General features: G+C 38.0%; 1 protein-coding gene across 3 annotated transcripts in view; it reads left to right on the top strand.

Annotated features, from left to right (window-relative positions):
* The window catches only part of LOC133519929 (extracellular sulfatase SULF-1 homolog), a 104,581-nt gene that overhangs the window by 40,187 nt on the left and 48,587 nt on the right, over nucleotides 1-15,807 (top strand). For all 3 annotated transcript variants that reach the window (XM_061854143.1, XM_061854151.1, XM_061854158.1), the window contains exons 2-3: nucleotides 4,659-5,488; nucleotides 6,933-7,072. In XM_061854143.1, the coding sequence (XP_061710127.1) occupies nucleotides 4,800-5,488; nucleotides 6,933-7,072 (829 nt within the window). In that variant the 5' untranslated portion in view covers nucleotides 4,659-4,799. The remainder of the gene's footprint in view (nucleotides 1-4,658; nucleotides 5,489-6,932; nucleotides 7,073-15,807) is intronic.

Raw genomic sequence — 15,807 nt, forward strand, 5'->3', positions numbered from 1 at the left:
TGTTTCCATCTACAAATCTTAGGGCAGAATTGTATCCCAATAAATTCTTTTGGATTATAAGAACATGTTAAACTACTTTTAGGGGTCCTGTAATGACCATATTTTTGTAAATATTGAATTTAAAATATCTTTTGGCACACGTCACGTGACCAAACTCGAAACGTTATTGAAGATTCTAATGACGTCACAACTCTCGGATTGACACTGTTGACAGTTAGGCGATAAACAACAAATGACAAATGTCAGTTGACAGTTCGTATCTTCTACGTGTGTATGTAGTTATTTGTCAAACCGTAAACTGTGACGTCACACAATTTTCAAAGAGCGTTTTGGGCGCGAAAGCATCTGTCAAAATATATTTTGTTAATTTAACATATTTTAAGCCGTTTTTAGTATAAAAGTTGAATTTTAGAGCAACTTTTAGGTAATATAGAACGTAATACAAGCGTTTCAAAAAATTGGAAACAACCCTATTACTAACTGAAGCCGTTGTCAATTTCGTACATTAGGTAACATTACAATTACATCCGGTCCGGTTTATGATATAAGTATTTTGTTTGTACCTACTGTCGATGGAAAGAGAGACGTGACAACTATACGCATATATGTAGAGTTCTTGCGGTTTTTAATTAGGGTTCTGTAGTCAACTATCCTCCTTGTAACTTCGCCATGTCCGTCTGTCCATTTGTACGAGGCTTTGCTCAGCCATCGTTAGTGCTAGAAAGCTGTGGTATGAATATATAAATCAATCAATCCAATAAAGTCGTAAAATAAAATCTAAATATTTTTTAGGGTTTGTACCTCCCCTACATGTAAAGTGGGGGTGTAATTTTTTTTTCGCTTCACCCCTATGGTGTGCCGCCAAATTAAGATTATTCAAAATTACTACGCTGATATATTTTTGAAAAATAAGTATTCTTATAAGTTATTACTGATTGTAGATATCTTCCATGGCTAAGAAATATAACAGCGACGCTCGAATAGGTATGATAAAGAATAGGGCAGGCAGTGGGGCGACACTCCTCGTTTCGGCTTTTCTCGGCTCTGTTTGGCTCAGCATTGCTCCGAGAAATTATTAGGGTTGGCCAACTTGACGTCCATATACGAGCACGACCACAGAAAGATAATGACTAGAATTTTGATAACCCGAAATCGAAAGGAATAGTGCCACACATTAGAAAGGGGCAGCATAATTCGTCCCTGAATCGCTGTCAAACTTCGGTTTTGTAGGAAGTGTCATTTCTGTACGGTAGTAAGGTAGAAGTTCTAGTGCTCGACGCTGCACTAGTCACTGACATGGGTACTTTATTTCATGGAAATATAGGTTAAATTAGAACAACGAAGATTTTTCTGTATTCGAACTTAATCCCTGTCACTTTGACATACAGTGCCCATGTCGAGTACTAGTGCAGCATCGAGCACTAGTACTTCTACCTTACTATTATTTATTCTGTGGGGCAGGCAAATATGCAACCTATTACCAGTATATATTATTATAGGTAAAAAACTTAAGTAAGTCACCTGTTGTATGTAGTTGTGACGTGTTCGAATAGACATTTGTTTTGTTTGTGCGTGTCTTTTAAACATGTATTGTCTATTCGAACACGTCACAACTACATACAACAGTACCCCTAGTGTAAATAAATTCGATTTCGAAACGTGACGTACGCGTTTGCGTTTAGTCTCATTTTGTATTGGATTTAGAAAGAGCGCGCCAAGCGGGACGTTTTGGAAACTCAAAATCCTATACAAAATGAGACTTAACACAAACGCGTTCGTCACGTTATGATGTCGATTAAATTTACACTAGGGGTACAGGTGACTTACTTAAGTTTTTTACCTATACTCATTTAAGTAGAACCGTTTTGTGGCTACTGAGATCGCGTCTTGTACAATGTTTATTTAGTCGATAAAAACGCCCGGTTCCAATCGCCTTTAGTTTACGTTTACGATGCCATGTATTTACCTATTACGAATGCTAATATACTATATAATTATATGCATATCAATCAGAAGTCAAACTTTAATGTAACAAGAGGCCTTGAGAAAATATGTGCGGCTTTTCAAGGACCATTTCGATTTGTGTTTGAAATTTATTAGCGGTAGTCGCAGCTCGCAGGGTGAAGCGCTATTTATTTCCAAACTGGCCATTACTCCGGTCGGAGCAATTCTGTTAAAAGCCACCGGTGAATGATGCTCTGGTTGAGGATCGTTAAATGCCCTTATATTGACTGCCGACGAACGAAACACTTTTTCGTACTTATGGTTTGAGTACGTATGTAAGATTTGACTATCTAGATGGATTGTCTTTCAATCAACTGTGGCAGTGCCAAACTGCTAAACCACTTTTTGTTGGTGCACTCTTCATTCTTGGGAAAATTTGCTTAAAATAAGGAGATTTTTATACGTTTTACTAACAAGCTCAACCGTTTCAAGTTGTAAGTGTATTGTGGGTTGTGGGTGTATAAAGTAAGTAGGCAAGTACTCAGGAGGTGGGTAGTGGGTACCTAATAGTAATTGTTTAACCTGCTCTGCAGCCCACATTCTCCTAAGGCTATAAAGTAACGTTCGATTCCTGTTCGATACATGACACCTAACATGTTCTCTTTTATAATAAATCAGGTGTCTTTTTTAACCCCGTAGGTGAGAATACCAAAAATGAGATCATGATACCGCTGCTGGCTTAATAAATAAGTACCTGGGCGACCGAGCTTTGCTCGGTTATAACTATTTATTGTAATATGGTGGTGTATAGGTGATAATCTTAACTACATTTTTTTACTAAATTAAACTTGTCTTTAACAATAAAAATTAAAAAACTATATATAAACTTGAACATATAAAAAAAAAGCTAGTCTCCGGGCGAGATTCGAACCCGTAACACTCGTTTAGCAGTCCGCGTCTTAACCCGCTGGACCAGACGGACAGTGGCCGGCAATACGAAATTAGCGACCATATTCTGCGTCGAAAGAAAAACGCATGAAAACTCGAAAACACGCGTTTTCCCAAACATAAGACTAATCTAGATCGATTGTATACCCCCAAAAACCCCCATATACCAAATTTCAGCGAAATCGTTAGAGCCGTTTCCGAGATCACAGAAATATATATACATATATATATACAAGAATTGCTCGTTTAAAGGTATAACATATACTAAGTACAAACTTGCAGTAGGCACCTATTTCTTATGGTAGGTAACTTTTATTGGACAATTGAGGTACCTGAAAGGATCGTTACTGTCAATCGAGAGAAAAATAGACGGATTTTATGTTCACGTGCAAAAAACATAAATTATAGAGTAATTCCGGGGTAGTGGCCATAAGGGAGTGATGGCCCATCGAAAGAATTCATGGAACCGTTGACTGGGCGTCGGTACTTACTGTTCAGTTAACTTCGCGTTGTTCATGGATGCTAAACTACGATCAAAAATTTTACAAAAAAAAAAAGTAGGTAAAATCATTGTTATGGCCATCACACCCTGATACCTTCGGAAAATATGGCCAACTGTATGTAAAACGTTCCTTTTGGCCTTTTGTGTGTGTTTTTAGTATTTGTTGTTATAGCGGCAACAGAAATACATAATCTGTAGAAATTTCAACTGGCTAACTATAACAGTTCATGAGATACAGCCTGGTGACAGACGGACGGATGGACGGACAGCGGAGTCTCAGTAATAGGGTCCCGTTTGACCCTTTGGGTACGGAACCCTAAAAATGAACACATATGAATGTCAAACGGTCGAAGAAAAAGTGAGGTTAGTGAACACATTAAGTGTTACATACCTACACTGTTTTACACCACCATAAAGTCAACAGCACTTAGAAAATATTTTTTTAAGAGATATTCTGATAGAAACAATGAACGTGTTGTTTCTGAGGGTGAGTTGACAGTAAATTAACCAACGTATTACTTACGGTTTTGCCAGTGATAGATAATCAAATTTATTCCTACTAGGTTTTGTCTCATTTTATAAACTAGTCTATTTTCGATAGTCTATTTAAACTTTAATTGCTAATCGTCAAAAATATAAAATAAAAAAAATTTACCTACTTTCAATGTTTTTTGAATAAACCTGAGCAAGTCAGAGATGTCTATATATAACTAACTTACACGATTAACATGAGACAAAATAATAACGTAAGACTAAATTTAAAAAACTAACCTTTATATACAAATAAATTATAAAACTCCTCAAATAAATTCCTTGCCTACATGTCGGCTGACCAGGGGCCCAGTGTCTCTATGCTAGCGCCGCAAACTTGCAGTCCTTAAGTAAGGATGAGTATTTGCGGTGCTTGAGATATATAGGACTGTGCGATGGGATCTACGCACGTTGCGTACCACACCAGAGCCCTACCCAGTTTCCATGATACCAATGTAGCCCCGTCGGGTTGCATGTTGTCTCTTTCGCCATGCCCGCGGATTCAAGAATTGCGGGCACGTTCGAAGTCGTTCGGACTATTCTGAAGAAGTGTATTTTGGGATGTACTTGGAAGTAAATTTTCCTAGGTCCGAAACGTATCAATTTCAACCCGCTTCAGTGCATGAGAAGTGAAAAAAAAAAATGTTAGTTATTTACTTATCTAGATCTGAATTTGTAATAGTTGACCCATAGCTATAGCTAATTATACCTGAATGTTTAATTATTGTTATAGGTGGCGATAAAAATGACCGAGCAATTTGCAAAAATAGTCTGCCAGGCGATGCCCATATTAACGACATGAACCTTACAATTCCAGTTTTTGGCTACGTAACCTAACAAAGAATCTTACTCTTGATATATCTAAGACAACATCATGAACTTAAATATCATCCCTCTTCTCTTAACCTGGAATTTTATTTTTATATCAGCGACCAGAGATTCTTTCGAAGACGAGGAAACGGCTAGAGCGCGAGAAATACGCAATAGAGAGAACAACCGCAACAGAACCACGTTTAATGGAACCCTCACGGATCTGCCCGAAAGGCGAAACTTGAGGCATAGAAACAGTTCAAAATTCCGAGGCCACAGGCGCAGGGCCTGGGACCGCGAGTATGATGTTAGGAGAGACAGAAGGAAAGGGCCAGATGCGCATTCCTCTGACGAGGCAGCATCTAACAAAACCACCGACCTTTTTCAGAAAAAAGAGGAAAAACCGCGTAAAGCCGACAAGCAACTGAATAAAAATAATAATATGGACAAATCTTTTGGATCAAAGAAGCCTCTTAGCCAAAATAAAATGCAAGAAAGGAATCATCAAGTACCGCTTAAAGACAACAGCACTCGAGCCAAGGGGAGGGTGAGCAACAAGTGGCAGAGCGGCGGGTACATTCCGTTCCCGCAGCCGCGGGAGCGCAAGCCCAACATTATCATGGTGCTGACGGACGACCAGGACGTGGAGCTGGGCAGTCTAAACTTCATGCCGCGGACCATGAAGGCCATCAGGAGCGCGGGCGCCGAGTTTCGTCATGCTTACACCACTACGCCTATGTGCTGCCCCTCCAGGTAATACCCTAGCACACGTACGACCTAGCTACTTTTTCGTGGACAATATGCCACTTTTTTGTTAGATTTTCTATCGAAAGAACTTTTTTGATATTTAACTGTGCATGATGACAGCTTCAACAGACCCGAGGTTTACAGACTGTACTAAAAGAGACTAAAATCAATGATACTTTCGTCCTGCTACCAGACAATGTAAAATAATGTTCTCTTTCCATCTCGTTGCGGAAGCCCCTCCGAGCTCTTACGCGGCCGGTCAAGTTTTATCTTACGTATTTAGGTTTGAGTTTGACTTCTCGATGAATTATTATTTATTAGTGACCTCGTCTAATATGTATTCTATGACCTATTGGCCCTATGCGGGTATGTAGTTCATCATTTATAAAATCGCATGTTATCGTTTTGATAGTTCGAAAACAGAAGTATTTGACTTACCTATCAGTCAAACATCTTAATGCAGTGTTTATTAATTGTTTCTGATGTTTGTCAATTGTTTTATAATTTATAAATGACGTATCAAGAAATATCTGATAGAAAAATCAAGTTGGTAAACATGCGATTAGTTTGCTAACAACTCGGGCATAAATTATATCGTGCTACTGAACGCTGATCTACATAATATGTAGATATGTTTACCATAACTGCAGATAATGATCAATCAACAGCAAATAAAAAGCCGGCCAAGAGCATGTCGGGCCATGCTCAGTATAGGGTTGCGTAGTTACCCTGATTATCATAATAGGCTAAACGGGGGCTATTCGTAAATAAATATTATCTACATTACAGCAAAATCCTTCGCGGAGCTTTGTACGCCTTTTTATTAAGAAGGAAAGACTTTTTACGATAACTCAAAAATGGCTTAAACGACCATGTCCGCTATAGTTGTTATTGAATTATTAAGCTTTTATTTCACGATTTATTTCATATTTTTTGGACCCATGGACCCTATGGTTCAAAAGTTAGAGGGGCGAGGGACACAGTTATTTTCATCTACATCTGACCTTCCAACTCTGAGCGGAAACTAAATAGGCCTTATTGACATTAGTCCGGTTTTCTCACGTTTTCCTTCACCAAAAAGCGATTGATAAATATTGAATAATATTCCGAACATAAGTTCCGTATACCCATTGGTACAGTCTTCACCTGCAATAATATGTGGAAACAACGAAGGCTGCAAAAATATCTATGATTTTATTTGTAGATCCATAAGAGCGTGTCACATATTTTTGCGGCCTTCGAAGAGTAACATATTTTTAAAGGTGACTGTACGACCCAGAATTCGAACCCACGATCTTCGGACAGAAAATCGAAGAAATAATAAAATAGTATGTAAATATACTATATCTGCATGTATACTCCATTATCAAATTTGGAATTATTGTTTAATAATGATCTAGGGACCTATTGAATATGATAGAAATGATAAGATAGTGTTGTTTTGGGGCAGGAGCTCGCTGCTGACCGGCGTGTACGTGCACAACCACAACGTGTACACCAACAACGACAACTGCTCGTCGCCCATGTGGCAGGCCAAGCACGAGACCAAGACCTTCGCCACCTACCTCTCCAACGCGGGCTATCGCACGGGTAAGTTCATTAGCAACACCTAACATCTTGCTTGCTGCCAATTTAAAATAACTTATTTTTTATTATCATTGGCAAGTACCAATCAATAAGAGAAAGGATTTCCTGCTTGCTCACTTTTCTTTTTTTAGTGTTAACTATTTGATATTAGGTTAACCCTAATATGTTTAATTTTATGATTTTTAAACTAAATACTAAGTTATTTCTATAAAAAATATCCTTGTGCGCTAGTAATGAACAAGGATGAAATAATTTTTGGTGCGCCATATACTAGTAGCTCTGTGAGCTTTAGACCTCGAGCATAATAGCTTAAAAGTGAATAAATGTATGGCTCTACATGAATATTAAACTAAATGTAACTACAATTAAAATAACTAAAGCTAAAAATTTAAAATACCTATCAAAATTTTGCGCCCTTGGTAGGGTGCCCTATTTAGAAGTATTTATACAAACTAAATTGACAAAAATACATAATTATCGAATAGGGTGGTCCAACTTTACTTTCTATGTAGAAAAAAAGTGGAATAGATTTTATCTTCACAAGGCTCCCTTTATTTAAATTATGGAATAATTTGAACTCATTTGCAAATGATTTAGTGGTCCATGTACTCGCTATGATTTTGTGATTTGCAATATCCTCATACAATTAAAAAAATACAAAGTAACCAAAAAGTAAAAAAAAATAGAAAGGAATATTTTTAACATACTTATAACTCATAAATAAAACGTATAAGAAGACATTTCCAAAGCAGAATTATCGATGGCTAAATTTATTTTCATACAATTTTATATAAGTAGCAGAATTGTTTTATATATAGCAACCTCTAAATGATGTTTAATGCTCTAAATTTTGCTAGGGGTATCCCTAGCAAAATTGTCACGTATATTGGAATAAAAAAACCCGCATGGAAAAGGAATTTTCATAACTTTATATTTTTGAACCAACTATTATTGAACCCATCCAAATTTCACGGAAATCGGTTTAGAAATGCGACCTGTAGAGTAGATCAGATGGACATACGAAACAATGTTTGCCTAACAGGCCAATTCGAAAGTACACTGATGTCATAAACATCTAAAAGATGTCATTCAGTTATCATGCATTTCGCTCGTAATCTACGGAGTCCGTACATGTTCAGACGCAAGCGAGACGCATGATAACTAAATAAAATGGTTCATATATCATTTGTGTATTCTGATGTCAGTGTACGTTCGAAATTGGCCTGTAAGCTGTAACCGAGACGCTTCATCGTGCGCGTCGGTTTGTTTGATTTCAGTATTTTTTCCTCCTCAAAGTCCTCGAGTTGCAATAGGAGTTTCATAGTCCAATTTTTAGCGAGGCGAAATTGAACCCGAGAAAGCGCAACGTATAAATAAATAACCTTCAGCAAGATACCCAAGGTCGACCACTACTCTAGGCAATGTAATGGCTGCTCTACACGATGGGCCAGTAGGCCCACTAAGATGGGCCAGCGTGTATACAGGATAGTGGTGTCGGATGGCTTATGGCGCGGCGGGATGGCCACAGTGTCGGTTTTTCATCTGCACATCAAAGGTGCCAGCGATGGTGCGTACGCATCTACACGTGGCCCATTCCATAATGCGTGCTCTCAACATTCGCATGGCCATCTCGCTGGTCCAGCGCTAGGCTATCGTGTAGAGGAGCCATCACAATCGCATGGCCATCTCGCTGGTTCAGCTCTGCAGTGTGGTCCACACGTAAAGATAACGTTCGGATTTCCGACCGCAGCTGCACTACTGCCGCAGTAGTTGTAGCTCGACATTACTGCCAACTACATTACTGCCGTTGACTGAATATTAGTCAACTACTGTAGCAGTATTGCAGCGCGACAATACTGCCAGCTGCGATAAATTTGAAAAATTAAAAAACCTGCTGGTGACTAACAGCAAAGAGAATTTGAAATAGATGTGTATTGTCAAAGAAAACTTTGTAGTCATGTACATTTATTGCCTTATCTTTCAAAACATTATTAAAACTTTTCGAACGCTATTTGACTTTGATCCTTATTATTTCACTGATATGTGTTCAATTTGTTAAATATCAAAAAGCGGCGCCATCTTACCGGGAACAACCTAAAGGTTATGGTGCCATCACTCGCAACGATGTCGCTATACCTTTGATTTGGCCTTTGATCTATTAGATGGCGCCACTTTTTCATCGCCGACTGTTATTAGTTTATATACACCAAAATTATCTAAAATAATGCCTCGTGCCGTACCGTAACTTTCTGCCGCGACAGCCATCTTGAAACATTGCAACCCCGGAAGGGGCTGGGGAAAAATGCTAGTAAACTGTTTCCCTCTTTTACCTGTGATATTCATTTTGGTAATTAAAGCAATCTAACAAACATTTACATTTAAAATTCTGTTCCTAAAATAATATCAATATTCCGATCTACAACTAATCTATAGATAAGCCAAAGTTGATAAATGAATCAAAGTCCAAAAAAATCTGAACATGGACCCCCACACATCGCACCCGCTTTCACCTGCGCAACTGTCCGTCTCCTTGAACTTTAACGGCTGAAAAAAAACTTTAGACAAAAAACTGATACGAACGCGCTAAGCTTGATCAATCAACAATACAAACTTTAAATACAAAATAAAATTACAAAAAGTTACAATTCCGGGGATAGATCCAGGGACCTCTCTGGACCTCTCTCTTCCTACTACAAAATTAGTCAATCAAAAATAGGAAATAAAAGTGAAAAAAAAAAAGAATTCTTTGTTCGGGGATGGAACCCCGCACCTCGCCATTACAAAGCCTAGCGTATTCCAACTGAGCCACGAATGGTTATATGTGACATGGTCAAATAAGGCTACTAATTCTCGAGTAAAATCTAAATATCTAAATACCCCCTAAACCAGCATTCTAAAATATCTGAATTTTTCGCAAATCACTCAGTAAACATGTCTCACAAGGAAGAAACTCTTATGATATCGATACGGCTATTTGTTTAGGCGCGACTAACTATAATCCGCCATTTTGAAAAATTTCCAAAAACTGGATCGACAATAAAATATGGTCATAAAATTTCACGCGATTCGGTTGAGAATTGCGACCTGTAGAGGAGAACATCCGGACATACGAAAGCAGATTGGCCGAGTCAAAACGTAGACCTTACGATTACGCTTCGGTCAAAAATATCCACGGCTGTCGAAGAGATTAGAATTATTTACAATGTATTGAGTTTCAGTTCATCACTCTCTTTTAAAAAAAAAGGTGCCAATTCGTAAGAAACGTATTGTATAGAACCTTATAATTATATTTACGTGTATAAAACGATGCAATTGAATCAAAAAATGCTCGCGACTTCGTTCTTAAAAAACATGCCTCTTTGCAGGTATTTTTATTTTTCTTCATACAAACAGCGTATAGAGAGGGTAGTGGTGTCGGGCTTATAGCGATGCATAGAAGGTAGGATCAACTAGATGTGCTATACGCGTGCGTCCGTGAGGGTCAGAACACATGCAATGCGTCAAATTAAAAACACGTCAAATTAATTTTGAATCTTGAGCGTAGTAAGGGACACAAAAACGCACGAGATGTAAATAACTTTGATCTCGTGAAGTACACGACATTTTTCACGTCAGTTAGCCATAAAAAAATACAACCTGAAAAAATGTAATCCGTCTTCATCATTATTTTACTCATGTTTTCTGAAGGTATTCTAACAATTAAGTTTAATTACCGCAATAAAACAAAACTAGAGAAATTTCAATAAAATAATGAATTAAGTAACGAACATCAATTGACAGTTCAATCGACAACTTTTTTTTGTAAGATACGGTCCGAATTGCGGATACTACTATTTGTCAATTATAGTAGAGATCGTTAAAAGTAGTTACTTAATTAGAATTATTTACTGCGTAACAATTGCGTAAATTTGTATAAGTTCATTGTTTTGATTGCATAATAAAATTGCATAATAAGGTGTTTTTATCAAATTTGAAAATTTTATTTCATTAATTAATTATTACGAATGAAGACTCGTAGGGTGTTTTGGAACGATGCGGTCTGACTTATTTCGGGGGTCTATTATAAACCGTTAATATACCGTTGAATTACGTATGCACTTTTTTAGTCTCTTTCTTTTTGCTAATGACGTGAAAGGGACAAAGACAATAGAATCCAAATACTTCGAACTTGTATTAGGCCCCGCACGTTGAAATGCCATTCGAATATAAAGGTCATTTGAATGGTATTTTGTCTCACTCAATGAGCAAAATGCGATTTTGTGCACTATTTTAAGCAGCAAATTACCCTTGTTCGGGCTGCTGACGTGATAACAATATTGCCTATTGTCGTACTAGCTATACATTTACAAGCAAACATACATATGTAGATAAAGCAACGAAAAGAACATAAGTATTACTTACCATATAAATAATCTGCAAGAAACTATCTTTAGTATTTTCAGAGTAATTTCAAAAGTATTGGAGTCCCCATAAAAACACGTGGCTGCATTGCACACATTAATAGCGACTGCGTTCAAAACTATCCGCGATGCCACACAAAAATATTAAATTAAAATAGGTTGCCAGGCAAATGATGTAATTTTTACTGTTATAAGAAGTAAAATATGTATACCGGTTTTCGTAGAAAATTCCATTTATTGAAAAGCATTTGACGGTACCTTACATATGAAATAATACGATCACGTGGATTTGTGAACTATGTTAAAAATAGTTTGGTAGTATATTTTTTACACAATACGTATGAAGGATGTCTATCCTGTAGGCAAGTAAATAACCTACTTCTATATGCAAATAGGCAGGTACGCCATGTCAGGTTAAGCTGATAATTTGCAACTCGAGCGGTTAAACTCCTTAAATATTTAACCATAGATGTTACCCGCGAATACTGAGCGTGTTACTGTAACAAAGGATTTGAAGGATTAGCTTATTGCGACTATTGCATTATATTACTTAGTTAAGAGCCTTTACGTCCCGCAAAGTCAGGAAATTAGAAAGGAACAAAAGATATGGCGCGCCACGCGAAACTGCGACGGAGGATTAAGTGGTCGCGCGGGTTTAAACTCAATAATTCTGAAAGTATACTCCTGTTTAAAATTTTGCTTCTCAAATTCCTCGGCTATATCACTAGCTATTTTATACTAAAATTATATTGCTTTGGTACGAGTATGCTGGGTCACGAACGAAAATTAGACTTTATTTAGGCTGCCAGAGCTCAACGAAGAGGGGTGGGGGCAGGTTTAAGGTCGACAACGCGCATGTAACTCCTCTGGAGTTGCAGACGTACATAGGCTACGGAGACTACTTACCATCAGGCGGGCCGTATGCTTGATTGCCACCGTTGTAGTATAAAAAAACGTATTTTTTTTTCTATTGAGTCAATTTTTAGGTTTTGCTAGACTCCAGTCTGCCCCTTTCAAATATAATCTAGTTTTCGTGTGTTGCCTGTGTATAAGCCTGTAGGGCTAAGATGGTCGGCTCTTTATCGTTTGTCACCATGCCTGTCACGTTCTAACAAGTATGTAAGCGCGAAAGTGACGGGCATAGTGATAAGCGATAAAAATGGAACCATGCTGCCACTGCTGGTTGAAAGTAGATTGGTAAGTGAAGTAAAGTATCATCCGAGAGGGCGAGTATCGTATTTTTGTTACAACGTGTTAACATAATCAATTGAAATCAATAGTTGGACGGAGCCAAATTTTGAGGTTCGATCGCTCCAAATCAAAGGCGAGTAGTCGAAAAGAATCGCATACTTACATCAATTTCACGATCACGATCGCACAGCAGTGGCAGCATGGTTCCATTTTTATCGCTTATCACTATGCCCGTCACTTTCGCGCTTACATACTTGTTAGAACGTGACAGGCATGGTGACAAACGATAAAGAGCCGACCATCTTAGCCCTACAGTATGTTCGAAATGTCCTATCAGTAAATCTAAAGGCCGGGCCACACCTGTGTGTGCCGCACAGGTCCATCTCGATAGGCCGATGTGATTTCCATACCTATTATAAGGTATTTAAAAGTAGCGTGTGCATATCGGGTATGCAATCTCTCAATAAGATTGGCGTTTCGAGATCATCTTGTATAAGATTTTTCGTAGATGTAAGAAAAATTAAGCTTAAAAAACAAAATTACACTCTTAACTTAATTAAAATCTAAATAATAATAAAGAATTTAGTTTGTAAAATTCTAAATGGATTTGAAATAAAGAGTTAAAAATTTTTTTTACTTACAAAAATTTAGGGTAAGCGAGTAAAAGTCCCCCGGAGTTACACACAATACAATGTCTTTCATCACACTTGCGAAGAATATTAAAGCGATATAATCCTTAAATATGGTGACATTTCAAACATTCATCCACCATATTGTCATTCTTGACAGGTTTGGCATCGAAGGAACAGATCTATTCAGCATTCAGCCACGATAGAAAATCTGTAATTATATTTATCGGCTATTAAATTAAACAAACGTCACTATTTTAGTAAAACTCATTTATACCTACTTGAGATAAATTCCCTCGGGAGTTGTAGCTTTTTCCATAATCCATACCTCCCACGGGAACAATACATTACTTTGTACTTCAGTATACCTGCATGAAAGAAGATCTTTTTCGAGCAAGTGTGATGAAAAATAAATAATTGTGGATATAATAACTTCGCCCTATTATTCCGCACAGAGCGCGCCACGATGCTTTTATCGTCACACAATAGCAGCAAAATCGAGATTTCCTGTCAACGAGATTGAATCTCGAAAATTCGTCCGAGTTCTCGCGAGGTCTCGAAATTGCGAGATTGAGACGTGCACGTCAGTGTTTACGCGGCGCGCTGAGAGCGCAGGCGGGCTGCATAGTATCTGATGTGTTGCGGCCTTCAAAAAAGCTAAGTCTGCGGTGCGTTGAACGCGCATTTAGCTGTATGTAGACACGCAGTGATGCAATATTACACGAGGAATGCTGCCGACACAGGCCCAATGCCTAATGCCTGACTCACGACTGGGTAAAAGTGGGTATCCAGATAAAATTAGGAACAACTGCCTGGTTACGAGTGTTAATAAGCGTAACGACTATATTGAAGGTGGGCTTCATAAACTAATTCAGAATTAGAAAGAGTAATTTGACGTTTGCGGGTGTGGATTACATCTAATACTTTTTTATCTGTCATGATCTGAAAGTGGATCATTAAATATTTATTTATCTATGAGGCAGGATGAGAATGATCCTTTTCGGCCCTAGGCCGTTTTACTTTCCAAGTATGTACTTTTTTTACGATTAGCAATGAATTTTCATTACTAAATGGATTTGTTGTGTAATTTCCATTCTGATAATTAACTCCTTAGGTAGCTAAATTGTTAATTGTATTATCCTCAAGAAAAGCATATACATAGTCAAGTTTTGTCGAATACCTACACGTAATTCTGTAATTTACTTTCCCTGTATTCGAAATGAAAAGTACTGTTTAACTCGGGGTTCATCCCTTGGTTAACAATGTAATATTTATTATGAGTTAAGGTTACTTTTACTGTCATAAATGGTGGATTCTAGGTACTGAATAAAAAAAAATTAGAAAATCATAACCGCAAAGTGTAAATTTTTAAGTTACATCAGCCCCGTGGACCGTAAATCAATACCAGGATGTCGACGTTGTCGGCAATCGTCTCTAAACTTCACTACGTTACACTGTACAGCGTCTTGCAAGATTTGTTCTAAATTTCGTATTAGGCCGTGACGTGGGCGCACGTGGGCCGGCGGACGTCGACCATTTAAGCGAATCACGCCGGACTGTCCGCGCCGCACAGCGACCGATGTAGATGGAAGTGTCCTCGCTGGAATTTGGGGTGCGACTGATCGCTCATCCGGCTGTCGTCCTCGGTATCTCGCTGGGCCCGTCATTAGGGCGCCCACCTTGCTAGGAAGTTGGCCGATTAGATACACTTTAAATAAAGAATTGAGCAAATGGACCTTATTGGATAATGACTTTAAAGCCAATAAATCATTTTTTGTCACTCGGTAACTGCAATATATATTTATTTATTATATTAATTTTATTTTTAAGCTAAGATATACATATATCAATAAAAAACAGGTAGCCATTTGCCGCAACCATATTTTATACTTGCCTACAGTTGGAAAGTTTACGACTAATCGCGAAACCAGTCCCAATACATGTTTATCCTAAAGACATGTTGCATTTTACTAACAATAAGCCGTCCGAATCGCAGTTACTAATCTAAGTACAACATTTACCTATTCGCAAGTGCTTTTCGTGTCAAGGAGCACGTGTCGACAATTTATCACCGCTCTGTTAAGTGTCTATTTGGCTTGTAAATTTATACTCGGAATGAGCGATCATAAATCCGCTCGTGCTTTCCCTTCCGGGTCAGGATGTGGGCGAAGGGCACCGCCTACGACTGCTGGATGGGCCCTAATAGCAGAAAATGGTCTCGCACGCACGCGCCGTATACCTACAGGCGCATCGCGCAAATAACGACTTCCGCTCGAAGATGAAAGTGGAGCCATGTGGGTCGAGCGTTTCGTCTTACCTTATCTACGAGCTACACTTTTTTACGGTTTATTTCATATAACACAAAAAGATATAGCCTCGTTAATCTTGCTTTAATCATATGTAACTGCAATAAGAAATGAAAATTTTATCTTATATATTTTTGAATAAATTGAATGAAATATGTCGACTGAAATACATTTAATCAAACTAAAGTGCATATTGCACGGAGCTTGAAGCT

This window comes from Cydia pomonella, chromosome 1 (assembly GCF_033807575.1).
Source record: "Cydia pomonella isolate Wapato2018A chromosome 1, ilCydPomo1, whole genome shotgun sequence".
Classification (NCBI taxonomy): domain Eukaryota; kingdom Metazoa; phylum Arthropoda; class Insecta; order Lepidoptera; family Tortricidae; genus Cydia; species Cydia pomonella.